At 33.4% G+C, this 27,191-nt stretch overlaps 1 protein-coding gene and 1 pseudogene across 9 annotated transcripts in view; both read right to left on the bottom strand.

Moving 5' to 3' along the window:
- PCDH11X (protocadherin 11 X-linked) overlaps positions 1-27,191 on the bottom strand; it is a gene marked incomplete at both ends in the record, with an annotated part of 706,845 nt that overhangs the window by 670,599 nt on the left and 9,055 nt on the right. For 4 of the 8 annotated variants that reach the window (XM_082680818.1, XM_082680820.1, XM_082680821.1 and 1 more), the window contains one exon: positions 20,291-20,830. In XM_082680818.1, coding sequence (XP_082536944.1) covers positions 20,291-20,830 — 540 coding nt within the window. Of the gene's footprint in view, positions 1-20,290; positions 20,876-27,191 lie in introns of those variants that run through there. The other 4 variants (XM_082680816.1, XM_082680819.1, XM_082680817.1 and 1 more) reach the window with 2 other exon arrangements.
- Positions 443-19,440, bottom strand: LOC309839433 (retinoic acid receptor beta-like; annotated as a pseudogene). Its single transcript has 2 exons — positions 19,407-19,440; positions 443-1,205 (listed from the first exon to the last, which is right to left on the bottom strand). The product of its transcript is annotated as a retinoic acid receptor beta-like (transcript).

The raw sequence follows: 27,191 nt of genomic DNA, 5'->3' as shown, positions 1-27,191 counted from the left end.
CCTTTCTTAACTGGATATGTAAGTAATCTGTTCCATAACCTTGGTGTCTTGGTTATTTGGGGTATGCAAGACAAAAGGAAAGCACCAAATGTACGGGAAAGAACAGAGCTATACTTCTGTATGTGCAGAGTCTTCAGAAGCTTAACCAGGGGGAAATAATTTTGACTGGGTCTTTGCCATGCAATCTTGAGTGTTCAAAGAGGAGAATAGAAGCTTTTAACTGGTTTTGGGTTGCACGACATAGCTGATTTTTAGAATTAAAATGTTTGTACTTCTAGGTAAGTTAGACAGTGAGGGGCATATATTGATACATATGAAAACTTCTTGAGTTTGAATATATTTTCAGTCCAAAAACTAAGCAGCAGTAAAAATGTATTTTCCTTGCATTTTAAATCCCAGGAGTGAAGGTACTGGGGAATGTCTGAAGTAGCTAGAAAGTGTCTTATGGCAGCAGTGGTGACTGACCGACACCACTGTTCTCCACGGAGCTGGGCGAGGTGCTCGGACTGTGCAATGCTGTGTTCCCACTTGAGCTTGGGGTCAAGGGTTCATGTCCTTCAGAATTCTCCAGCATTTCCTGAATGAGAGGGGGCATCGAGCCAGGAATTTCCATTTTCAAGGTAATTACACTTTCTGCACCTTTAGCACTGATGCTGTATCTGTGATTTTCATGAGGATCTTTGGAAACATGTGAGGCTTCCTGGGTCGTCTCTTTCTGATATAAATTTTTAGTGCTTCCAGCAATGGTTCTTGTAGCTTATCTAATTTTGTTGGTTCCTCAAGGTCCTGGCGGTCTCCACAGATCAAGCAGATGGCGCTGAGAAGGCCTGTCTCCGTGTCGTCCATCTCCAGATGTAGGAGCTGGCTGGCGAAGGTGAATACGAGGTCGGTCAGGAGTCTGATCCTGGCGTTGTGCATCTGGGTTCGATTCAGGGTCAGGCCGTCTGAAAATGGCATGGTGTCTTGCTCTGGGGTATACCTGGTGCAAATTCTCAGAATCAGGATGTCCAAACAGGCTGCCTTCAGCAGGGTGATTTGGTTTGCGATGGTCAAGCCGGTGAAGCCTGGTAGATGTTTAGCAAACTCCACGATCTCAATAATGCACTTGGTGGCCAGTTCACTGAATTTGTCCCAGAGGCCCAGGTCCAGTCGGACTCAATGGTCAGCACTGGAATTCCTGTTCCTGAACCTCGCACGTGCCCAACCTGTGCGTCATGACCGAGTGGGAGGAAACGCCCACCGTACTCAGCGGCTGCTAAAACCCCCGCCCGGGGTGCCTCCTCCAAAGGAGATTTAATTGAAGATATCAGGGTGGTTATATCCATGAGAACAGATGGATATTGAAACAAATCCATTCATCAGTTTCCAATTTTTTTTCAGTCTATTCTTCACTTAGTTTTGAAAAGCCAGGTTTTGACTTTCAGAAAAAAAGGGAAAATCTTAAACAAATGACTAAATATGAGACATATATAAATGAAACAGAAAACAAAATCTGATTCATTCTACTAATGTCCTACTTAATCCTCAAAGCCCAGAAATCTCCTTTACTCCAAAAAAGGATTTCAGTTTCTATATCATATGGGGAGGCCATTTCTTCTCTGTGTCAGGGTGTCTGAATACTGATTAACTAGATGTCATGATAAAGATGGTGGCAAATTTTCTTGAGAGAAGTCAATGACAAAGTTGTCCAAAGATTACATTCTCTTGGAAATGGGTAATCATTGCAAGAATAGCTCAAATCCTTTGCTCTGTGGGGAATGGAGTTTCAAATGGGCAGTGACTAATAAGAGATGGTTCATTCTAATCGAGGCTTTGCTGAATAATTGGAAGTCATTAATGCTAATGCTATCAATGGATGAACAGACAAATCTTGTGGATGATATATATATTTTTTGTTTGTTTGTATTGTTAGTCACTAAAACATTGTTCACATTTGTTAACGAAAGTACCAGAGTTTTCAGTGATCTGGTTTTTGAGAGGTAGGTTGTAGCCCAACAGTTGAAGCAGATCATCATGGAGGTGGGGGCAGAGTTTGTTGGAGGATGGCCTGAGAAGGGCAGCAAACCTGGGTCTTTTTTTCCCGTGCACATTTCAGACAGACCAAAGAGTATATTTTTTTTCCCTAATGGAAGCGAAGGATTGGCAACATTAGACATGGCTTTCTGCAGTTCAGACTTTAACTCAAATGCACATTCTTCTTTGTGGGTTAAGACTGGGCAAGGAATGGAGGCCATGGGATAGTTTTTTTTTTTTTTTTTTTTTTTTTTTTGAGGTACGCGGGCTTCTCACTGCTGTGGCCTCTCCCATTGTGGAGCACAGGCTCCGGACGCGCAGGCTCAGCGGCCATGGCTCACGGGCCCAGCCGCTTCGCAGCACGTGGGATCTTCCCGGATCGGGGCACGAACCCGTGTCCCCTGCATCGGCAGGCAGACTCCCAACCACTGCGTCACCAGGGAAGCCCCATGGGATAGTTTTGACATGCCTCTGGATTAAGAGATAATTAAAGAGAGAAAAAAATCAGGGCAGACAATATTAGATAATGCCCAGACAAAAGTATCTTGTCCACTGAATCAGAGAAAGCTCCAGGTGAGGCCATTTATAGTCAAAGTTCTTTTCATAATCCAAGGCTTAGCCAGTTGGTACTGACCGTATGGGATATATCTTGAGACATTAAGAGGGCCTTACCTCTTACCTATCCTTTCCTGTTTTAATTTAAGGGGAGGAAGAACTCATCCCCATTTGCTTAAATGTTTTTTCTGATTCTATTTTAGAAGGAAGTACCATGTCCTCTGAGATCATTTCTGATTCTTCATTATTGACCATGTTTTTAGCAAGATGGAAACATGTAGCTCAAATTTCGCTGATGTTAAACAATTCATGAGTAGCATTTTTAATATCATCAAATAAGTGATTATCATTAGAAAATTCATGATTTTCATCATCAACAGTATCATCATCATTGCCATTATCCTCATCATATTCATTACCATGATTGTTGTAGTAATTTTCCTCCTCTTACGGTACTACCTCTTCTGTACAACTGGCACTACCAGTTCCACAGGCCAAGACAGGTATCTTTTACAGAAACACAAGGAACCAACAAAGTCAAAATAAATTTTAATATCTATTAAATACATAAGCTATTGCTATCTAAATGAATTATCAGCATAGTAGATGACAAAAATATTTTTGTCACTACTTTCCAATAAAAAAATCATGTCTTCTTCTTAAAGTAGCCCCTCCATAGGAAAAAAGCCATCAGTGTTCTATAAGTATAGCTATATTTATATATTTAAGGAGTCTTAGCCTACTCAAATTTACTAGACATATTTAATATCAGCAAATACTACGCCCCATGACACTGATTCCAGGAGTGATTTAAATTATGTCTGGGATCATTTTGAATCAGGAGAAACAATGATATTTTCAAACTACTAGTAATTTTTTCCCCCTCAGGTGCACTGAATCACACTTTTTAATCAGGGTATCAATATACTATAATATCTAAACTCCATCCAGAGAATAGTAATGTTTATAAAAGTTCTCCAAAATTAATTAAGGTTATGCCTTGAAAGGCAGAACCAGTATTTTTATGCCATGACATCTAGCAACTATGTCAATCAATGAAACAACTGAAACTTCCAGTCTTATTAAGTTAATCAGTTCTTTACAGACACAGCCAATGACAAACTTAACTAAATTGGTCCCAGTTTCACACATTAAAGCGTAGACATTTTCAGTGACGAATATAGCAGTTTAGATAAGATTATTGTAGGCATACGGTCAAAATATATTTTCATGCCTCACAATACTAAAAGAAAAAATTATAAAATTTAAGAGCTAAAAACAATTGATCATAAATAAACCCATTAGTAAAGACATTGGCTTAATAAATGCTTCTTTTAACAAGATAGCCATACTAGTGCTATCATACAAGGCAAACTGTGTTACATTCATATACTGTATCTTCAAACAGTTCTTAATTTGTCTAATGCTAGATGTTAATTTTTATAATTTCTTACCCTTAACAGTAGCAAATAGTTTTTTTCAAAGTTTACTATTTTAACATTAGCATTTAACTATTTTAACTAATAATTTTTACACAACCATGAAATCAAATTAAAAAAATAATGATTTTACTACTGAAAAGAATAAACCTTTCTTTACTAGCTGAGTTCCCACAATTTATAACATTTTACAAACAAAAATACTCATACATATTAATTTTATCCTTCTAATTTTTATTCTAAGATTGGAAATTAATTTGGGCAAAGGACACATTTGTTTCATATAAATATTCAATTTATAAAGTGGATTCATTGCATAAGTTAAGATTTTGTTAGTGTTAACAATAAGTGTATTTTCTTGATATATAATAAAACAGAATAAATATTGAAATACTTTTGTGCAATTAATGAATTGTTTATCCCATCTGAAATTAGAAGAAAACCATCTTTCAAGTTACTTTGCTCTATATTTAGCATAATGTTCCCTTTCTAGTTACATAGATAAGAAAGTAACTTCTACACTGAAAATTAATTATAATATTTTGGAAATTATAAAAAAGCATTATTACTTCATAAAATCTATCAAAGGTGCTAATACTTTTTTTGGGGGGGTAGGAGTTTATTAATTAATTTATTTATTTTTGCTGTGTTGGGTCTTCGTTTCTGTGTGAGGGCTTTCTCTAGTTGTGGCAAGCGGGGGCCACACTTCATCGCGGTGCACGGGCCTCTCACTATCGCAGCCTCTCTTGTTGCGCAGCCTCTCTTGTTGCGGAGCACAGGCTCCAGACGCGCAGGCTCAGTAGTTGTGGCTCACCGGACTAGTTGCTCCGCGGCATGTGGGATACTCCCAGACTAGGACTCGAACCCGTGTTCCCTGCATTAGCAGGCAGACTCTCAACCACTGCGCCACCAGGGAAGCCTGGTGCTAATACTTCTTTATGTGCTAATACTTTTCCACTTATGACTCCTAAAGTTTAAGAAACTGTTCAAATTGCATTTATTGTTTAAACATTTGTGAAGTATTCTCTCATCTGGAAATGGTCATCGTTTGAAGGTTTGGGAAAGTGTTCAAAACATCCTGACTTGTCCTTGGAGTTACTAAAAATAAGATAAATCTGCTCCTACCACACTAGGCTGTGCAAGGGTGGGCTAAAGCAGTAGTTCTCTGCTAAGGAAATTCCAACCCCCTCCCCCACACAGGGGATATTTAGCAAACTCTGGAAATATTTTTGGTTGTCACATCTAAGCAGGAGGGTGCCACGGGGACTTAGTGGGTAGAGGCCAGGTATACTAATAAACTTCCTACAATGCACAGGACAGCCCCCAACCTGTCCTACCCCATCTCACAAGAGGGAATTATCCAGCTCTAAACGTCTATAGTGCCAAGGTCAAGAAACCCTGGGCCAACACACTGAGAATTATGATCCTAAAAGGAAAAGACTAAATTGTATCCAAATGTGAAGTTTTACTCTGAAATCAGTATAACTACAATTATACTTGTAGGATCCAGCAAATAAATAATCAGAAGAGCCTCAGAAATATAAATGGAAAGAAATGAATCACATCTGTGCATTAGAATCATTTGTACAAACATCACTTTTCTATGGCAGTAAGCCGACTATAAACATATTTTCATATAGACTATCTTATCTTGTGGTTAATTGTATTTTTAAAAACTCTGAGATCACCAGTAAGTAATACTTAATTTTATGAAAATATAAATGGTTTAAATGTTTCCAGGAGGAGAAGCTTTTGACTTTATTTGTATGCTAGGCCAGAATAGCAGCAAACTAATTTCTATTTGTGACCAATGGAAGTACTATTTAAAATTTCCAAGGTTTACACAGTAGCTTGAAATTATAGGTGGTAAAATCAACACACATTTAAAATGTAATACTTGAAATTAAGTGAATCCACCTAGTGTCTAATGATCAGATCATCTGATACAGAACTGGAGAAATTTGATCTTTGGTTACCAACTAAAATTTTAAAATCAAGTTTTGATTCAGGTTCCAAGACACGTTCTTATTCAATAAGAGCTAAAGCTACAGATGACAAAGAAAAACTGAACATTATGGGAAATATTATATATACATAGAAAACATTATTCTATTTATCTGATATGAATAAATGTCCAACTCTTTATTTTACATTTGTTAATTTAAACATGGTATTTTTAAATTATGTTAAACAATAATTGTTTATTATTTTTAAAATAAAAATGGTGAATATATTTGATTGGTGACAATATCATATGAAAAAACACAGTGGTTTAAACATCTAGGGTTTTGTAGATATTTTCATAATACTATAATTCTTAGAGTTTCATGCATTGCTTACTGATTTATAGATGTACAGTCAGTAAACATATGTTTATGACAAAATATAAGAAATTTTCCACAGCTCACTACATATCTTAATTAATTTGTATCATATTGAAAAATAATGGATAACCCAGTGGACAGTACAGGAAAAAACAAGAGCATGACGGCAGAATTATCACTATTTTCACTCTACCAGAAAGCTGCTCTACTTAAATCCCTTACTTATTATAACAATGCCTTTCCCTTATTCTACTAAAAGAGCTGTCATAGATGGCAAAACATATGACAATTCTTGACAGTTAAGGGTTATAAAATAAATGCTTCAAAGTATAAAGTTAGTAGAAAGGAGTTTTTGGTTTCGCTCTCTTTTGAATTGGGACATTTTCGGGGTTTTACCTCCTTTTTTAATACCTACATTAAATAAAGTTTACCAAATAAGGTCATAAATAAGCAAAGGTATTTTCAGTCCTCGTGCAGCTACAAGTCTTAGTTTAAAAGGGTGAGATGAGGGGGACAAAAAGAGGTACAAGTTTAACCATAATAGGAAAATACTGTGCATTTGGAAAGTCACGTCTTGATACGATTTTTAGAATAAAATGTTCTCAAAATCAAGTTCTAAACTATAATGTACACAAATACATTCTGTAGCATTAATAAGTTACTTTGATTAAAGGATGATAATTGGGCAATGTGGTAAAAGAAAATTATTTTTTTATCTTGACTAAGAATTAATGTAAAGGTCTTATATGCCAAAGCCAGTATAATATTACATTTCCCCTCTGGAAATCAAAGCAGAACTTAAAATTGTTGGTATCCACAGCCTCTGTACGTTTTCACAACCTCAGTAAGCCAATAGTTAGAAGAAAAATGGTTTAAGGAAACATGTACAACTACCAAAAAATCTGCAAAGTGAATGTAGCTACATCAAAATAAATTGTTAAAAGAGGAATCTCTTTATCAATGATTGAGGTTTGTGATACCTAGAAAGTCCAATTTGAAATTCCCTTTAAAAATCCCTACTATTCTAAATAAACACACCAATTTGCTTTGACTATCTTCTTAGAAGGGGGAAGATGCTGCTTCTTGTAAAATATCCTATATATAATAAAAACCAAGGACAAAGCTGCTACAGCACTGATCAGAACTAGAGGGGATTTTACTAATAACAGGAAAAAACATCTAAGGGAGATGTGAGTTTATCCAATCCCATGAATAATTCTGGAATTTAAAGAAGTTTTCTGGGAGACTTTTTTTAAATTGAAGTATGGTTGATTTACAATACTGCATTAGTTTTAGCTGTACAGTCTGGGAATCTTGACATACATTTGCTGAAGTAGAAAATTTCTAGGAAATATTTTTAAAGTATTTTGGAGAAAAAAGGTAATGGGAAAAGATATGATTCACTTAAATCTGATTATTAACCATAGAATAACAAAGTATTGACTACAGTTTAGAATGAATAATTTATATAGAATTATGATCAATTACTTTCATGCACATAATAGCAAGGACAAGAAGCCTGAATATTAAAGTGATGCTCAAATTATGTTTTGATTATCAAACTATAATTTAATGTAATCACAATTTCTCAAAAATTTGACAACCTTGGGATATATGTTTTTGAAGTATAGCAAAACCCTATCAATGATAGTAGACTGGTAAACATTTAATAAATACTGGTTTTAACTTCTGAAAAAGACATTCTTCTCTGATCAAAATCATTTGTGGGAGGAGATATGGGGATATATGTATACATATAGCTGATTCACTTTGTTATACAGCAGCAACTAACACAATATTGTAAAGCAACTATACTCCAATAAAGATGTTAAAAATAAATAAATAAAATAAAAGCAGGTACTAAAAAAAAATCGTTTGTGATTTGGTAAACTGCCAAGAGGTGGAAGAAAAACAATTAATATAAAGTTAAGGAATCTAATAATAAGCAATTTGCATTTTAAAACATCATTACTCTAAAATCAAATGTATACTATTAAACCATTGGATTATTAAACTAGCTGAACTCTATACCACATTTTATATTTAACTTGATTTTTATTACCACCAGAATTATTAAGTTTGTAGTGATTGCTATTAACTCTATTACCTAGATACTTGATCTAATTCAATTCTTTTTATTAGGGACTATACTAAAATATTCAAGCTATCTCTAAGAATTAAAGGCAAGTTTCAAAATAAACATACTTGAAATGTGTTTACTAATTCATTGAATCGCTTTGCTTTTCATGAATAATGTCATATAAAAGAACAGTAATCCTGATATGCACAATTGACTTTTAAAATAGAATTCTGCATCATATCTGGTTCTATGAGTCAAGGCATATAGGACAGTTAGGGGGTGAAATTTAAATTTATCTTTAGAAAAATGATTAGCTCAACTAGAATAGGATATGGGCACTCTTAAGTCACCATCAGAATACACCTGATATATATATATACAATATATAATATATATCTCCTGATGGTGACCTAAGTGCCCATATTTATCTATCTAAAAATATATATTTATATTTAGTATGTATGTAAAAAAAAGTTCAAAACGCTGAATGAAGTCCAGGCAAATCCATGAAGAAAACCAAAACATATGATGCAAAAATAATTAAATGATTATTGGTGACATCATGTTTTTTAATGTTGGTGAATGGAGAAACAACAACAGAGTACAATTTGATACTGCATCCAAGTATCCATTATTATTCTCAAATCAGTATAATGGAGGAAAATATAAACTGTTCTTTTAAAAGTATTTATGAAGAATATGTCCATGCAGATAAAATCACTATTCTTCTCTTACAAAAACCACTCAAGGCTCTTATCTACAACCTAATTTTTAGTTCGAAAAGATGTGCAAGAGGTTCTCTAACTCATCAACTGTTTAGGCTATACTCAAATGGCCTCTAGATAAATAGGTACTCAGGGAAAACAGTGTAGAAAAGGAGAAATGGGGTAACACATTTAACTTCTTAAAACCTTAATTGTTTAGAACCTTGGCCAGAGGCTAATCCCTCCTAATTTTTGTGAGTCAAAGCTTGGAAGCAAAGGACAGATAGCCTTCATATATTTAAATAATGATTAAGGAAATCATATGTCCAAAATAAAAGAATTTTTAATGAAATTACATCTGCTTTCCATGCCATTCTCTTGCCTGTTTAGCTTTAGTGAACACTACATGAGATGAACAATGCCAGCTCAGAAAAGGATTCACCCTACATAAATTTGATGATAGCATGTCTGCTGCCAGATAATTCTTCACAAGCCAATCTTTTGCCAATTGAGCTAACTCAGAATTGTTCACCTGAGAATTGTTCAGCTAAAATAAATGGAGAGTCCAGTTTGTGTTAGTGCAAGTAATAGTTTACTTCATTAATATGCAGGAAGTGGCAGCTTTCTGGCTCAAGGTAGTTCAGACCTTTAGGAAGAATAGGAAACATAAAATGGCAAAGAAGAAATTAGACATTTTGGGTTTTATATATTGTGACCATATATTCTTGGTCCCTGTTTAATTATTAAGAGGTGCCCTTTCACTTTTAAACTTGTCCTTATTTGGAGGATAAATTATGTGGTTAGCCTCATTTTATACAACAAAAGTAAATAACAGAAAACCAGGTGAGGATAAAATAGAGGCTAAAACATATATATACACAAAGATATGTATAAGGCACCCAAAGATAATTCTCTTTTTAATCTACAAATTGAATCTGAACTCTACAGGTCAAACCGTTTGTCCACTGTGTCTGTGGAAATCATTTGAGAAAGCAACACTTAAAGTAACTACAAATATTGCCTAAGCAATAAACAAAATAAGCAGTTATCTTTTAAAGCAACTAGGACAGCAAATCCAGTTATTTGTGAAACAGAAATTGCTAATGTGTGAAATCATAGAGTTATGCAGTCAGTTATGTGCGGGGAAAAAAAATCTTCCAATATCATAGTAACACAAAATACAAAAGCTGTTGTCAGTAAAAAGAATTGTGGATAACTCATTGTGGCAATGCACTGCAAATATGGGTGAATCAACTATCACTAACCCATTGGAGCAATTAAGTTTAAGAAAGCTTAACAATTGTGGCAGATGAAACAACTGTCAGTAAACTGTGTAGCAAACCATGAAGATACTTTGAAATAACTCTTGAGGTTATCTAAAACAATAGTTTGTTTACTTATAGCTGAATCTAATTAATACACTATGCCTTAAAATGGGGAAACAATACAAAAATAATTGCTTAACCAAATACCACAGTTGTCTCATAATATCAGGGAGCTATTTGGTAAAATGCTATTTTTACACTAATCAATACTCAAATAAGGCCAGCCACTAGATTGTAGGGTATGTAGAAGATTATCTCAGACAGGAGTCAATTTTTTGCCTCAAACCTTTAACAGTCTAGATTACAGAAGGCCAGACATAGTTAAAATGAGATTACTATTTACAAAATACCAAATAAAACAAGTGGAGAAAAATTTTAAGTTACTTTAAACTACTTAAATTTGCCATAGTATGATTATATTTGTGTAGAATATACAGCTCAAGAAGTCATGTCTATTAGATAAATAACAAAAAATCAGATTTCTAAGAGTTAAAGGGATTAAAATGTCAGTTTTATTAATCTAGCTATTTTGCATGTAAACTGGTTTTCTATGTGAGACCTCTAGCTTTATAAAAATCCGTTCGTTTTACCAATTAGGTATTTGATCTAAAGCATCATTTGAAGGACTAAAGCAAAACTCGAGGCAGCTAAATATGCCTGAAAACTCAAGACGGGTTTTCTGGAGAAAATAGATTTCAGAGAAATGTCTAGAATCCTAAAAGCTCCAGACGGATAAGCTAGTTCAGCCTATATAGAAGCCATCCAACAATGTTTCAACTCAGTGCCATATATATACCATCCTCAATGAGGAAATTTTCACTTTTCCAGTCCCATGAGTACTTCTAGTTAAAGATACATTCCCACACCACTACAATGGCTTCCAAAGGCTTAAATATGATAGGATGGTCATCGCTACTTCTTCGACTTAGAAAGTTCTAGACTGGTTTTGGAATCTAGGATAATGAGGTATTTGAAGGGGTGATATGGTTTTGAAGAAAATGCTATGGCTATCTGTAGCTGGTCCTTCAGGAATCACTTTCCTCAGAGTAAAATTAAAAGATTTGAAGGCCTCCTGAAACTCACAAAATCTGTTAAATATTTAAGTCCTCAGAGAAAAAGCAGTGTGACACCACTAAATGAAGTCAAGAATATAATAATCAAAATCAGAATTTTATAGTTTTTTTGTGTATTCAACCAATCTAAGTAGCCTTCATTTCATATTTACTTATGGAAGGGAGTTGAATATCTAAGTTAATCAAATATTCATTACTTTGTATAATCTAAACACGATTATATTTTCCTACCTTTTGATAGCTATATGCACTCTCACATTCATCCATACAATCATTCAGTGACTTCAATAATGCACTATGTTCAACTAAAATTAATCTATAAAGTTCTACACTTCTTTATTTATAATCCATTAAATTGTTTTTTTTTTAATTTTTTCATCCCTGGATTGTTTAGAGCATCACTTTGTTCTTCTGTTAACTATTTATTTCATTATTTTCCTTACTGACAGCAAAGCTCTTCTTGTCCCTGACTAAGCTACTATAAATGGATGCTTCTAAGCAAACTCTTGTGCTCAGTGAATATAAGGGCCCCCTCCTAAACCAGGAAAACATACTAGTATCCATGAAAGTGTAGTTCTAGCAAATATCCTGCTGCAAAAATGACTTTTAAAACCTATTTAATTTAGAATGATTAAAAATTTAAAAATTCAAATTTGTTATTATATATCTCTCCTACAGAATCCACTGCAGAAAGACAATTTTGACCAACTTACAAGAAAAGAAATAGGAAAATAGAAAAGAGTTCAGTGTGAAAAAGAAAAGACAAGATAGGACATCTAATTTTTTAAAATGGCATATGAATGAGATGTAAATAAAGTAATTCCAGATGGTAGAAGCTGTATATGAGAAAGTATTCACATTAGCAATATCATAGTCATATGGAGGGCCAGGAGGAGGGAAAGACAAATGAGGAGAAGGAAACATTTGATTCAAGAGACAAGTTAAAGAAGGTAAATGGAAGTTTGTTTTAAATTGAACTAAGTCAAGAAATAAATGTGGAGCCAGTGGCACTGATTGAGAAAGAGAAAAATGCTGTCATATATTCCTCTGTATACATATATAAAATATGTGTGAAAAGTTTAGGTTGTAAAATAAGGTTTTTAAAGAGTATAGAGCATAATTTTAGAAAAGTTGGAGGAGACTACAATCTTAAACCAGAGAGCAAAACCCGTAACTACTGTTTATAAAACACTTTTCTTCAAGGCACTCAGCAAATTTTATGTATTTTTCTTATTTCATTAATTTTTATAATATCCCTGCCTGTTAGATAAAGATAATTTTATTTTCACCATTATATAGAAGAGGAATTGGAGGCATAGACGACAAGTTTAAGAATTAAGATAATAGAAGGACTTATGTAATTACCACCACTAGCACAGGAATTAACATTTTCATCAAAAAGATTTTATTTCCAGTCTTGAAATTGTTTTTCAGATAAATGTTGGCAGAAAGTATCACTGCCACAATTGCAGACCTAGTAAAAAATAAAATATCATGAATTAATGAGAGTGCTGGGTGAAAATCTACTGAAAGTAGATTGGGAAATTTTAACTTGTCTGAAACTGTGGACACTTAAATATAATTCCATGTTCTTAATGTCAGAATGACCAATTCAAGATAAAATGTTCTTTTAATACAATAAATGTTTTCTTCCTTACTATCATTAGTGTAGAAATATATTCCCCATAATGCCTTGTTATTAAGCTCCCTAGGGACAGTGACTATTTTTCAAACGTATTTTTATCCCTCAAGACTTTGTACGCTGGGCACTCATTAAGTATATGTTAAATTTAGATGACTGGAATTAGACTAAGATGTTAGTTGGTAGTCAGTTACCGTTACAACTAAGAAAATAGTAGAACAGCTTTCCATTCTTTAGAGCTTTACTTCATTCTATTGGAGAAGCTTAAAATAATGGAGTTCTATATTTAAAATAAGCAATAGGATAAGATATGTTCATGAGAACATCCTCCATAAAATAAAATTCCTGGTTAAGTGAGATCTCAAGGACAAATGTAAATTAGGTGAGATAACCTAAAACCTCATTTTACGCATTCAACTTTTAAAACTCCTTGTTTTGTTGAATAAAACAAAGTTTAAAAGTAGTTTTTTCAAAAGGTTTTTTATTTCTATTTCCTATTCTATAACCTTGTATTACTTTTCTTAGTTTACCTGCAAGTTTACAGACATCTACATGCAGCAATTAAAATATAAACACTCTTTCACTGTGTTAAAAATAAAGCAATAGGTTTCTTATGACTGATTATCTAGAATTACATCTTACATTTCACAGCAAATGAAAAATATATGGACAGCTATAGTTTTATTGTTTTAGTTGCTAAAAGACACATTTCTGTGTGCTTGCATGTGGATATTATATTTTGATGCACTGAGCTCTCTAGTGATGAATATTTAACTTTTTACGAAGAAAAACAACCATTATCACATAATTGTGGAATAATATTGGAGGAGATATATTAATTTCTGCAAGCAAAAGACCAATGTATAAAGAACACTTCAAAAATAGTTATTTAAGCTCTGTGTTTTAAAATTAAATTGAACTTAATACTTTCCTTCCTCTGGTACCTTCTATGTTCATTCAGAAACTAAGACACTTCAACAAAGATATACTAAAATTTAATTTGTGGTCAAAGCAGTTTATTTTCTCTATTATGCTATCGAATTATTCACACTTTTTTACTGATTTATGAAGATGACTAAACTGATAAATGTGAAGGGAGAATACTAATTTCTTTTGTATTTGATTTTGAAGTGAGAACTATTTTTCATATGCATTTTATATTTTTTGATAAAGAATAATTTCTTCAAAATTGGTCCAAATTCACATAAAAGCATAAAGCATAAAGCTTGGTAAAAGCATAAAGCTATTTAAATTATTTTATTGATTGAATTAAGTCAAAATCAGAAATTTCCCCCCAAATGACCTTATTTCTTTTATCATCACTTCTGAACAAGATGTTATCACCTCTGGTACAAAAGTTTTACCAATCCATCATTTTTTTTGGTCTAAGATTGAACGAAGGATCATAATTCAGTTCACTAAGAGTGTTGTTATACAGTCAGTATAATGTTGTATAGATCAAAAAAATAATTTATGCTGAACTAACTACACACATTGGAATGTTTATTATCTCAGATTATTAGCATCGATCAGAATTATGGGAGCCAAGTAGATCTGTATAACCAAACCTCATGTTTTCATGAAAGAGTTCTATAATTTTGTCATATAATTAAATATATATTTAATAGATTTTAAGTCTTTCCCTTTGGCAGGCACAAAATTAAACATAAAATTGTTTCTTATTTAGATACAGTGATCAATGGAATAACAGATCAATAAACCTGTGCCTAATAATAATCCATGTAAAATTTAGCAGTATTTCTTATAGCTAGTTGCTATTATCAGGTCAAAGGGCAGAATGTGAGTAAATTAATCAAAGTTGGGGACATACATTTGCTCTTCAGAATCTTAGTTTATAAATTCTAGAATTGAGCTATCTAAAATGTCCTACATATATGTGTTGCATGTGGGACTATTAATAACACGTGTATTTAATGAAAGGCATTAGTGGACTATATTAACCAGGCCTCTGATAATAGCAATGAAGTCAAAAGTTACTTAATCCTATTAGTGTCACACTCTCATTGTAATAAGACCTGACAACGTTAATAAAGATCCATTTATGAAGAGAATGAGTTTTATGTTGTCATTTTTCCCCACTGGAGGTACACTTTGATAATAACCCCTAGCTTTCAGGGACCTAACAGTCATTTGACTGTCACCTTTTTTACTTTTTAGCACAGATCAAAAATGTTAATCTGCACATCATAGAATTCAGAGAATATAAAATCAAGTTATCTTAAAGCTGAAAGGGTGAACTTCCAAATAAAACTTCATTTTATAGTTGAAAACTGAGAAAATCATTATATTCAAACTCTTCTGAATATCTTTAGAGGCAGCTTTGCTTTCTAAAGCAGTTAAATACATTGTTTGTTATAGCATATTATGTATATTATAGCATATTATAACATTGTTTGTTATAGCATATTATGCCTGCAATGGCATTAATGAATTTTACTCACTCCTCCTGATACTACACACTACTTTGATCTATTGATACATATGATAAAGAAATATTAATTCCTTTAGAATAATAAAGTTTGCTTGCTCTTTAGCTCCACGATATATTATTTGATGTCTCATTCTTGGCAAGTGTATTCAAGGTTACTAAATCTAATGGTAGATAGAATTTTCACAATTTGGATTTTCTAATCCCAGATTTCAAAGCAAATCTAAGTCTAACCTAAGTTTCATAAATCCAAACTCTTGATCAACAGGCAATATGTTTAGTTCTCATTTAGTTTTTAAAGTAAAAACCAAATATATCTTATTTTAAACAAAATAGAAACAAGGTCCCAAACTTTGATTATGTGAAAAGACTCTGGCCAAGATTAATTTTTTTTGAGGTGGATGTAAAAGATGAGGATGCTTTATGAGATGGGCAAAAATGTGTGAGGGCTTTGAGTCGGGTCACGAATCTGAGAAAAATTTGACCTTCACGCTCCGTCAGCACAGTCAACCTTTGAAACATTGTCATGCCTGCCTCAAGGGGACCAATCAACACACTGCCACTGGGCTAGTATAGAAATATTATTGCTGATATATGTGAGGGAAGATGAAAATCTGAAGCAGAAAATGAAGACATATGCAACATCATTACACAAACTAATTTCCCCTGAGTTCCAACCATGGAAAGAAGTAGATCCCTGTGGTTTATATCCATATCCTGAGTCAGATTGGGTGCTTGAAGTATATTTCTATTTGTGAATGTACTAGCTTCCCTGACAACAGACTTAGAATATGAAAAAAAGCTTTATAAGTAACAGGCTGTCAGAATAATAAGGTGGAAGTTAGAAAGACATTGTAACTTTCTACTCCTGGACAACAGCTCTGTCAAATACTACTAGGGCTCAGTGGTATATATTTATTAGATAGATGACACATAGATGCAGATAATTATATATATAGTATACAATATGTATGTAGGTATAGTGTACACGTAGTATATACTATATACCATGTATAACATATATTTTAAAATATATTATTTAATAACATTTAAAAATTATATGTTTATAATATATATATAATATTTATAATATATAAAAATGGCATATATATACACATATATATATATGTGTGTATAGAGAGATATATATAGTTATAGATCTTTAGCATAGCTAGTCCAAATTAAGGGAAATTATATCAGAATATCATGGGGAATTCTCATTATACCATGTCTTTACTTGAGACAAGGAAAAGGGAAGATTTCACTTCTGGATATTATTTTAAGTGGCAATTCACATCAAAAACTTTTATAGATGAAGCTTTTTTTTTTTCTTTAGAGTAACCTAATCTCTCAAAAATTTGAAAATTAACCTTGCCAAGATCATGTGGATAAGTTTTATTTTACCATAATTTTCTTTGTACTAAGCAGAATCACTTGGTAATCATGTTATTCATTCATTCCTCACTTTCTTTTTACTTTGTCTTTTTTCATTTTCTTCTTCTTCCTTCCTGTTAAACTTGCTGTGATCCTCACCCTCAAGGTTATCTATCTGTCTCTTTCTGTCAATCAAATCTAAGAGTCAGAAGACCTTATTCTGGTTCCCAATTTACTAGTCATATGATCATAAACAAAACAAATTATTACCCTGAAATGCAATATCCAAATTTTTAAAGTGTGTAATCATAATGCTTTCCTTGTTTATGCCAAAGCACACCTAATATCATGAAATGCATAAATGAAATTAAAATATTTATATATTAATTTTTTGAAGATCAATATTGTATGTTTTGTCTTATGTTACATTTTATTATATACATTTTGATACATTTATCAAATATCTTTATTTTCAGTTAATTATCTTGTTAATTAACATAGATTTGTTAATAGCAAGACACTTTCATGTGTAAATTGACCTAATTTTTCCTAGAATTTTTCCCTATATCTCCCCCTTCTCTCCCTTCGTTATCTGAACTTTTCATATAAATTTTATATTTCCTTAGTTAAGATAAACTGTGATTTTGTTATTCTTGTCTACTCAACAAAAATAGAACAAGTTAACATTAATTAAATTCTCAACCTCTGCAGGAAAGATCTTTTAAAATAAATTAGTATGGTTGGCCTACTTACTTTCAAATTATAACACTTTTTAAAATTTATGGATGAATCATAACATGTTTCTTTTTTTTATTTTTATTTAACCTCCCTATCCCCCCTCCCCCAGTGTACATACCACTTTCATGACAGGACCTTTTTGCAAGTCAAAGTGCACTCAGTTAACCCATGAGATGGCCCTCTGCAAGCCCAGGGCTATGCTTTGTGTTCCATAATTATTATTTTTAACAAGCAGTCAGGACAGTATTTGCCCATTGGGACATACAAATGCCCCAGTACTTAGGTACATCACTTTTGGCTTATCACACATTCTAAAACAGAATGAAATTGTAGAGCATGTCTATTTCTAAGACTCATCTAAGAACCTCTAGTGAGCCTGTCTTTATGTCACTTGCTGATAATCTTTCAAAGAAATTCAAATGAAAATAGATTTTAACAAACCTAAATTAAGCCAGTGGGTTTATTTGTTTTTTTTTTTAATTTGAATTTGTTAAGCAGCTTTCAAGACAAATCAGAAATTTTTTGGAAGTTCATTAAGCTGCCCTGAGGGAGACATTACAAAATTATTCTTTCAGTAAAGCACTGCATTTCAAAATAACACATTTGTCAGGATTGTTGGGTGGAGAGACCCTATTACTAATTCCTGATTTAAATTTGGTAAGGTCCCATTTTGATTTGAATCTGTCAATTTTTATTTTCCAAATAAATTGCTTTTCTTTGTTTAGGCTGTGCTCTCCAAAATAGTAGCCACTTACCACAGGTGGCTATTAATATTAAGATTAATTAAAATTAAAAATTCAGTTCCTTGGTAATAGTACCCACATTTCAAGTAATGAATAGCCACATGTGGCCAGTAGCTACCATATTGGATACCACAGATAATAGAACTTCCGTCATCACTGCTGGACAGTGTAACTGTCCAGTCATCTACTGGACAGTGTAACTTTAGAGATAGTATCCACTCTGCTATGCAACTTACTGTTTAAAGTAATAAGCCTCACATTTCTATAAACAGTCAAATGTTTCAATGCATCTCGAAAAACCTTCTATGCAGGTGTATCTACCCTCTACTTAGTGCTTATTCTTCCCAATTCTGCCCCTGTGAAATTTATATCATCAATCTCATATTATGACTGGAGAAACTAAAAGTAAGAAAGATTAAGCTGGAGGTGGCTTGTCTAGTCGGTGGTAAGCACAAAATTGTGATCTATATCTTTCTGACTTCTGCATATTTTTGCATTTCATCAGATAAGGAGACACTATTGCAAGGACCTTACTTAGAAATGCTTATTTATAAATCATCCATCTGTTTTCAGTTTTTACTTCTTATATTCACACACAAATCTGCATTTCACTTGAAATCACTCAAAAGATCTCCAGAGTTCGATTTCTGAATGTATTTATAAACAAATATATCTTCACAACATATCAGCTTCATCTGAGCAGTTTTCCAATATTACACAACCTCCATGCTAAAACCTTCAGATGATATTCATCAAAATATCTTATTTATGTGTTCTTTGAATAATTTCAACATTGGTCATTATGATAATCATAATCTGGTAATGCATAGTCAGAAAATGTTTATAAAACTTTGAAAATTGCTTGACCATATCTATATTATACCTGCACATTTGTTCTTTTACACATTTGCCAAGGTCATTCAAGTGCATTGTACTATATCACATACCCCAATCTGAGTTTTCTACTACTCTATGTACCATATAGCCAATTAAAAATATTCTCCCATTCACTTGATAAATGCAGTCTCTCTGCACATACTTCAAAGAATACCAAATATTCCATCTATTCGTCCCTCTGCATTTACCACCCCAAGACCCAAATCAAGCCAAAATAGGTTCTTTAGGTTAACTGAAACTCTTTGACTGAAAAATTGACTTACCCTTTACTGCAAATGAATGCTCTGTGTTTTCAAAGAATTGGAACAAAATGAAAATATTTAACATTAACAAGACATATCTAAAATTTAATCTCATTTTGTGACTCAAGAGATGCTTAAAGATCTTGCTTTGACTTGAAATCAGCATGAAAAATATTTTTACTACTATATCTGTGTAGAAATGCTAGTAATAAAAATGTTCTATTCACCCCCAAAATAAATGTATTTGGCTTCTTTTCAAAGGACAAGATAAAGCTTTCTGTCTAAAATAATCACATAGAAAACCCGATAGGTTTGTGGATTCATTCTTGACGTTTAGATTTGCTTGTTTAGGCCAAGTTTGAGGCAAAGTCATGACTAGACAGATTAAAAGTAAGATACTGTGTAGGTTATTGATTTGTAAGCAGCAAGGCTGAACTCCTTGTCTGACCACTATAATAGATTGTTAGTGGAAACACAAATAACTGCTTGAAAATGAATATACATAAAATGAAGATTCATAAACTCCATGCAATTGCAAAAATTGCATTGATAAATTTTCTTTGCTATGCTTTACTTAAACTTTGTAAAATTGTGGTGATGGCTTACTCAAAACTTGAAGTACACTAAGATTCTTTTTTTTTTCTTCCCTTTAAAAAATGTGCTATCTTTAATGAAGCATTTTTAAAACGCACCTTAATTAGTTGGTAGTTTTGAACTCCGTTTATTCCTATGTCAGGATCAATGGCTGCTGGGAGAGCATATCGAGAGTTTATAGCTGAGTTCTCTGGAATTGATATGTTGATAACCGTTGCAGGGAATAATGGTGCATTATCATTTATGTCTTCTATCAGAAAACGTATTTTAACCAGTCTAAATATTTCATCTGGCAGAACGGCAACCTCCACCTCATAAAAGCAACGGGTGTCCACTAAGACACCAGCACATAATTTCTCACGATCAATGCGAGCTCCAGTAGTGAAGATCTCACCAGTACCCTCTTCAATTCGAATCAGTGGCACATCTCCGGTCTTGTACACTAACTTGAACTGCATAGGCGTTGTTAAGGACTTGTCTGGAATTAGCGACAAGTTGAGGTCTTTCAGCAAGTCGCCTATCAGGACGTTTTCTGGCATTTCTTCCCGGACGGTGTAATTCTTCTCCTGGGCGCCAGACTGAAACACGACGCATGCTAACAGGACCGCAAATATATACGTCCCGGACAACAAGTCCATACCAGGCAGGATTGCACTAGTTTTTTTGTATCAGTCCACAGAGAACTGCCAAAGAGAAAAGAAGAGTAGAAAAGAAAGAGAAGAGAAAGAGGAAGAGGAAGAAGAAGCAATTATTAAAGCCAAGCATTAATGTATGTTAACTAAATGCTCAGTTTTAAATTAAAATTACTAAATGAAATAAACAGCAAGGTCCTACTGTATAGCACGGGGAACTATATTCAATATCCTGTAATAGATCATAATGTAAAATAATATGAAAGAGAAACACACACACACATATATATATATACATATATATAACCAAACCACTTTGCTGTACAGCAGAAATTAACACATTGTAAATCAACTATACTTCAATAAAATAAAAATTTGCCAAAATCATATGAAAATACTAGCACGAAAAACACTGTTAAATAAACTAATGACAGATTTGTTTGAATCTAATATTATGCATTTTTACATCAAGATGAAAGGTAAATTAAGCAAGATACGTTGAGTAATTATGAGACCCAGAATATTTATAAAGGTGTTCACCATTGATAAGATATATAAAAGATAATATTATAACAAGACAGTTAAAAGTAATAAAAATAATTTAAAACATTTAATTCAATAGTTAAGGAAAAGTAAAGGGATATGTGTTACTAATAACAAAAATATAATCATTTACTCTTTGTTACAATGTGGTTTTCAAATGCAATTCTTCTATGTGTCATGAATGTTTTATACAATATTCTGTGTGTTCAGCTCTGGGCTTCAAAATGTAAATATCGATCTAGGTTAGGAAGTTTGGATTAAAAAGAAAAGTCCTTTCATAGAGGAGAGGGTTCAATATGGCAAATGCCTAAACATGGGAAGAACAATCATGTGAAAGAGGATTAAAGTTGTCTTTCTTTGGATGAGAGGAACAAGAATAGGTATAAAATTACAGGGAGGCAACTTTCAGATTAACTTAAACAACTGCCTATTAAAGCATTCTGGAAAAAAAATGGTTTTCAGGAGAGATTGAATTCCATATATTTGGAGGTACTGATACAGAAGCTGTATCACTAGTTTAGATCTACATATTTATGATTTGTTAGACAATATTCAAACATTCAATGAGAGAACTGGAGTGCAAGGCATCCCAACTCTGAGAGTTTGTTTATAGATTGCATAAAGTAGTCCATGTGAAAATGGGTTTTCACATCTACAGACTGACATAAGAATTACCCAACTACATGAAACAGCTTGACTAGGGTTTAAAAATAAGAAAGGCATTTTAAAAGACTTTATCAAGTTAAAACAGAGAGTCAAAAAACAAAGAATATCTCTGGCTCCTTTCCCCCTCCTTGCTTATTATTTTTCATTCACTGAAATCTGCCACTTTATTTCAGTTCTCTAGTTCTTCTGAAAAAATTCAACAAGGAATTTTTATTTCTTTATAAATTGCAAATTTGTCTTCAGTTTCCTTTATTAATTCTCAATTCCTATTCTCAAATTTATTTGGTGGATACAGTCTCAATTTGGTATATTAAATATCTTTTAATATCTAGTATTATGAAACATTTTAATATGCTTCTGGATGTTATTTGTAGGTTATATAAACACAAAGTGAAATTTGTGTTACACTGCTTTAAATCCTATCAGATATTATATTTTTATAATTAAGTAGGGATTAATGCAGCTCTCAATTCATTCTGAAGTTTTAAAGAATTAGCTAACAGATGGTCATTTAAAAATCTATTATGGAAAACTATTAATGCACATAGGTATCTAATTAAGGAAGTTCTCAATTTTTATTGGTAATTGATAACCAATTAAAATTTACAAAAATTTTAGTCATAGTTCTACAAACAGGAGGACTCATGAAATGATATAAATAACTTGCTATGGATATTATGATCTGATTATGCCAGACAATGTATTACATTAAATAATTTTAGAAAATATGCATATTGACAGGCCTGAAGACACAAGAGTGGGGAAAAAGAAACCTTATTTGCAATCAGTAACAGAACAAAAGCATTTGTTGCAACAATCGAGATAGCTTGGGTCACAAATAGAACAAAGAAATAAGCTAAATAGACTTGAAGCATCTCATTTTATAAATTCTTATCACAGAATTTAAAAATTATATATTATGAGTCCAACCACTTTCCTATGTTGGGCAGTTGGCGTCATTTATAAAAAAAAATTAAGTATAATAGTGAGTAATGCTGATGCTGAAGACATTATCTATCCTAGTAAACAACACAAAAAGACTATTGCCTGTGGTATTTTTAGCATCATTTGCTCAATGGTGAGCATTGGGATTACCTAATATAGCAACCTTTTCAAGACTCATTCTCTTGTGAATTATTGGCCTTATACTCCTCTATGAATGTGAGAATTAAAATACTTCATTTTTACTTACTATGAGTTAATATGCATACATATATGTGTGTCCTATTGTGACTCTAGAACATCTAAAAAAAACCGAGTGTCTAAGTGTGTGATTTTATAAATACCATGCAAACATAAGCAAAAATAAAAATGGGGCACTTACAATTAGAATTAAAACTACCACTCTATTCTTATCTTACCCTTAGGTATTACACGTTATTACAACTGGCAGAAGAATACTACAGACCATTTTTTAAAACATTGTGTGCATGTTGCAATATCCTAAACAAGAGGAGGGATTAAGAAAGTGACCTAATTCTAAGCAGTCCCCCTCTGCCAATCCATTCTAAATGTGTTCTACTCTACTTTAATAATAACATCAAATAAAACATTTTAAAATATGTTTCATCACTTGAAATTCTTTCAGAGGTTTTGAAAACCAGGAAAAAAAATGGGAAAAAGGACAATTCAATTTCTAAAACTTAGGCAAATATACATATTGCAAACCTAGAAGGACTATTTACTGTCTAGTTAGTAATTAGTTTCATGAAAGGGCAGTCACGTATTCAACAAATATTTATTAAGCAATTTGTGTATGCCAGGCACTGTTGTAGACACTGAGAATAAATCAGTGAACAAAACAGGCAAAAACCTCTGCCCTCACAGAGTTTATAATTGATAGCAAAAATATTCCAGAATATCTTTAATTCAGTGTTCAACAAATGTATAACAAAGTCAACTCTGCCTCTATCAGGATGTAAATATGCATGATAAAATAACCTCAATCTCCAGATTCTGATTCCAACCCTTGCAGTTACCACTTGAAAATGTTATGTTTAAAATTTAAAAAGTTTTCTTTTAGGGCTTCCCTGGTGGCACAGTGGTTGAGAGTCCGCTTGCCGATGCAGGGGACACGGGTTCGTGCCCCGGTTTGGGAAGATCCCACATGCCGCGGAGTGGCTGGGCCCGTGAGCCATGGCCGCTGAGCCCGCGCATCCGGAACCTGTGCTCCGCAACGGGAGAGGCCACAACAGTGAGAGGCCCGCGTACCACAAAAAAAAAAAAAAAAAAAAAAGTTTTCTTTTAAACTGCTGAGTTTAATTATTTGAATGACCAATACAGAAATTAGGATATAAAGAGTCACTGCTTAGTCTTATGGAAGGATGATGAATTTAACTCAGATATGCAGGGAAAGTATTCCTATGGACATATCTTACTTAGTTCTAATTTTCTCTCTCCCATGAACAAACTATAAGATAACTTTAGATTTCTTTACCATTCTCCCACATCCCACTGCTACTATAGTCTACGGTTAGTTTGGAAATTGATAAGAAAGGTACAATGAAAGAAGATGCAGAGAATTAAAATTTTCTACAAGTTTCAGTAGTGCCAGCGTTATTTAAGTGATGTTTTTACAGGCAATATATAGTGATTGGGTAGGGAACAGTCATAGTTAGAAGGACAGAATCATGACAGTCAGAGGAAACAAAAGCAGAAACAAAATAAGCAACTCTGAAATTTTAAGACATGAAAAGCAAAAATGCAAGTTCGTTTTATAGTCTCTGAGCAATTTAGTTCTAAAAAGGTAAGTAGATAGGGGAACTAAGTCTCTACTATATGCAGTTCTAGAGATTTCAAACCATAAAAGTGATATTCAAATGGTTTTTCAGAAGAATTCCAATGCATAATTTCCCTGACATACTTGTTACATTTTCCTTCATTGTACTGCTGTGTTCAACTTGTAATATACTTAAGGTAATTCTGCATGAATGAGTGGCTTACATGCTACAGTAACAAATTGTTAAAATAGTACAAATTTAGGGCTTCCCTGGTGGCGCAGTGGTTGAGAGTCCGCCTGCCGATGCAGGGGATACGGGTTCGTGCCCCGGTCTGGGAGGATCCCACATGCCGCGGAGTGGCTGGGCCCGTGAGCCATGGCCGCTGAGCCTGCGCATCCGGAGCCTGTGCTCCACAGCGGGAGAAGCCACAATGGTGAGAGGCCCGCGTACCGCAAAAAAAAAAAAAAAAAAAAAAAAAAAAAAAAAAAAAAAGTGCAAATTTAGGTATTATATGAAAATAAGAAATACCTGTATGTTGCCCACGATCCTAAATCCACTTGGCTCTCATCATTCTAATTACTGTAATGTCTTGTGAAGTCAAAAATACACAATTAAACAACCATAATGTATTATATAGTTACTTCTACATTCTTGTTCTCATGCACAGTCAAAGCTTCTTTCAAGACTGGGAAAACAATAATGTGGTTCTTCAGGTTGACAGGAAGGAATCTAGAACATTGCACCTGGAGAAAGACAAACTGGAGCAACTGATAAACTCAATCTTTTCCAAGGGATTGACCACAAGTAGAGTGGGGTAAGTGCACTGGCTGTCCTGTTTGACATGACTATTTCCTATGCATTCTGAAAGTTGAAATGTCGAAATGAAAGATTTAGTAGCGTACTTTGATTCTATTAAACTGATATTTTTATTAAATTTTATTCCACAAAAGACTCATTTATCGTACTTCTTTTTGTACGGGTCTAATTTTCACGTTTGGATCTAATCTTCTCCAAGAAGTCGATTCCATCAATGTTCCTTCCTTCTCTAAAATGTTTATGTTTTATTGAATCATTCTAACACTCCACACAGAAGTGCAGTGCTCTCTAATGGGGCTTCAAATCTGTTAATAATCAATGCTCGAATATCACTTATAAGACAATTTGTGAAGGTTGCTCTTCTATATTAATTTTTCTGGATTTTTGATATGATTTAGGGAGCATTTTTAAAATAGCTTTACAGATTAATCAAGCAAGAGACATATTCCATTTGGCAAAAATATAATGGTCATTCATCATCATATATCCTTTTATAACCTTGGGGTGAATTTAATCATGATTATTTCAATATCTACTAATTACTTTAATATGTTTGGTCTATAAGTAACATATTATCATAACAAATAGTTCTTGGATTCGCTGAGGTTAAAAGGATGATCTCCATTTGGCGTAGCATTTTAATTCCTCTAAGTAATTTCAAATCAGTTATTTCAATTAATCTTTATAACAACTATATGGTTTATATGAATATTGTAGGCATTAATTCATATATTAAATGTTTATATCAAATAGGTGGTAATTTCACACTCTGTAGATCCTCTAGATGACCAGGTGTTTGTTTGTTTGTTTGTTTTCGGCACGCGGGTCTCTCACTGTTGTGGCCTCTCCCGTTGTGGAGCACAGGCTCCGGATGCGCAGGCCCAGCAGCCATGGCTCATGGGCCCAGCCACTCCGCGACATCTGGGATCTTCCCGGACCGGGATACGAACCCGCGCCCCCTGCATCGGCAGGCGGACTCTCAACCACTGCGCCACCAGGGAATCCCTAGATGACCAGGTTTTAAGATCATGTTTTAAGCAGGTAAATAAATGGGGTAGATTTCTGACTTCACTGAGAATTGATTGAATAGTCCATTTTGATTTTTAGATATGTAAGGATAAGTGAATAATTCTATTAATTCCTATTCTCAGGAATTAATTAATCCCTATTCTCAGGAATTAATAAAACAGTGTAGGTTTAATCAGAAAAAAAAGTGATGACTTGGTATATTTTTTATTTGTGTCAGATGCTAATTTATCAAAATCATGATGCAATAAATTCAACAGTTAAAAGAAAATGAGATATACCACCAGAATCTTGGAAGGTGCTGAAAACAAGATCCCAGTTGATAGTCTGAAAAATGAATCAAGGTAAGATATTAATCATCGGAAAATGAATGGTATCTACCAACCTATTGTTCCAAGGAACAAGGAGATGACTTTCATCCTTAATAGCTGCATTCATTCACCCAGGGAGACAAAGAAGCTTTTCCAGGTAAGATGACTTTGGGGTGACATAAATCCTCAATCAATGGCTACACATCATAGACCACCAAGCAAAAATGACACAGCAACTTCTTAAAAACCAGTCTTGCTACTTGGTTAATCAACTGCCTAATAGCA

Source organism: Grampus griseus, assembly GCF_964374135.1.
Source record: "Grampus griseus genome assembly, chromosome: X".
NCBI classification, from domain to species: Eukaryota; Metazoa; Chordata; class Mammalia; order Artiodactyla; family Delphinidae; genus Grampus; species Grampus griseus.
The sequence above is the reverse complement of the archived record's forward strand: the minus strand, read 5'-3'. Positions and strand labels throughout refer to the sequence as shown.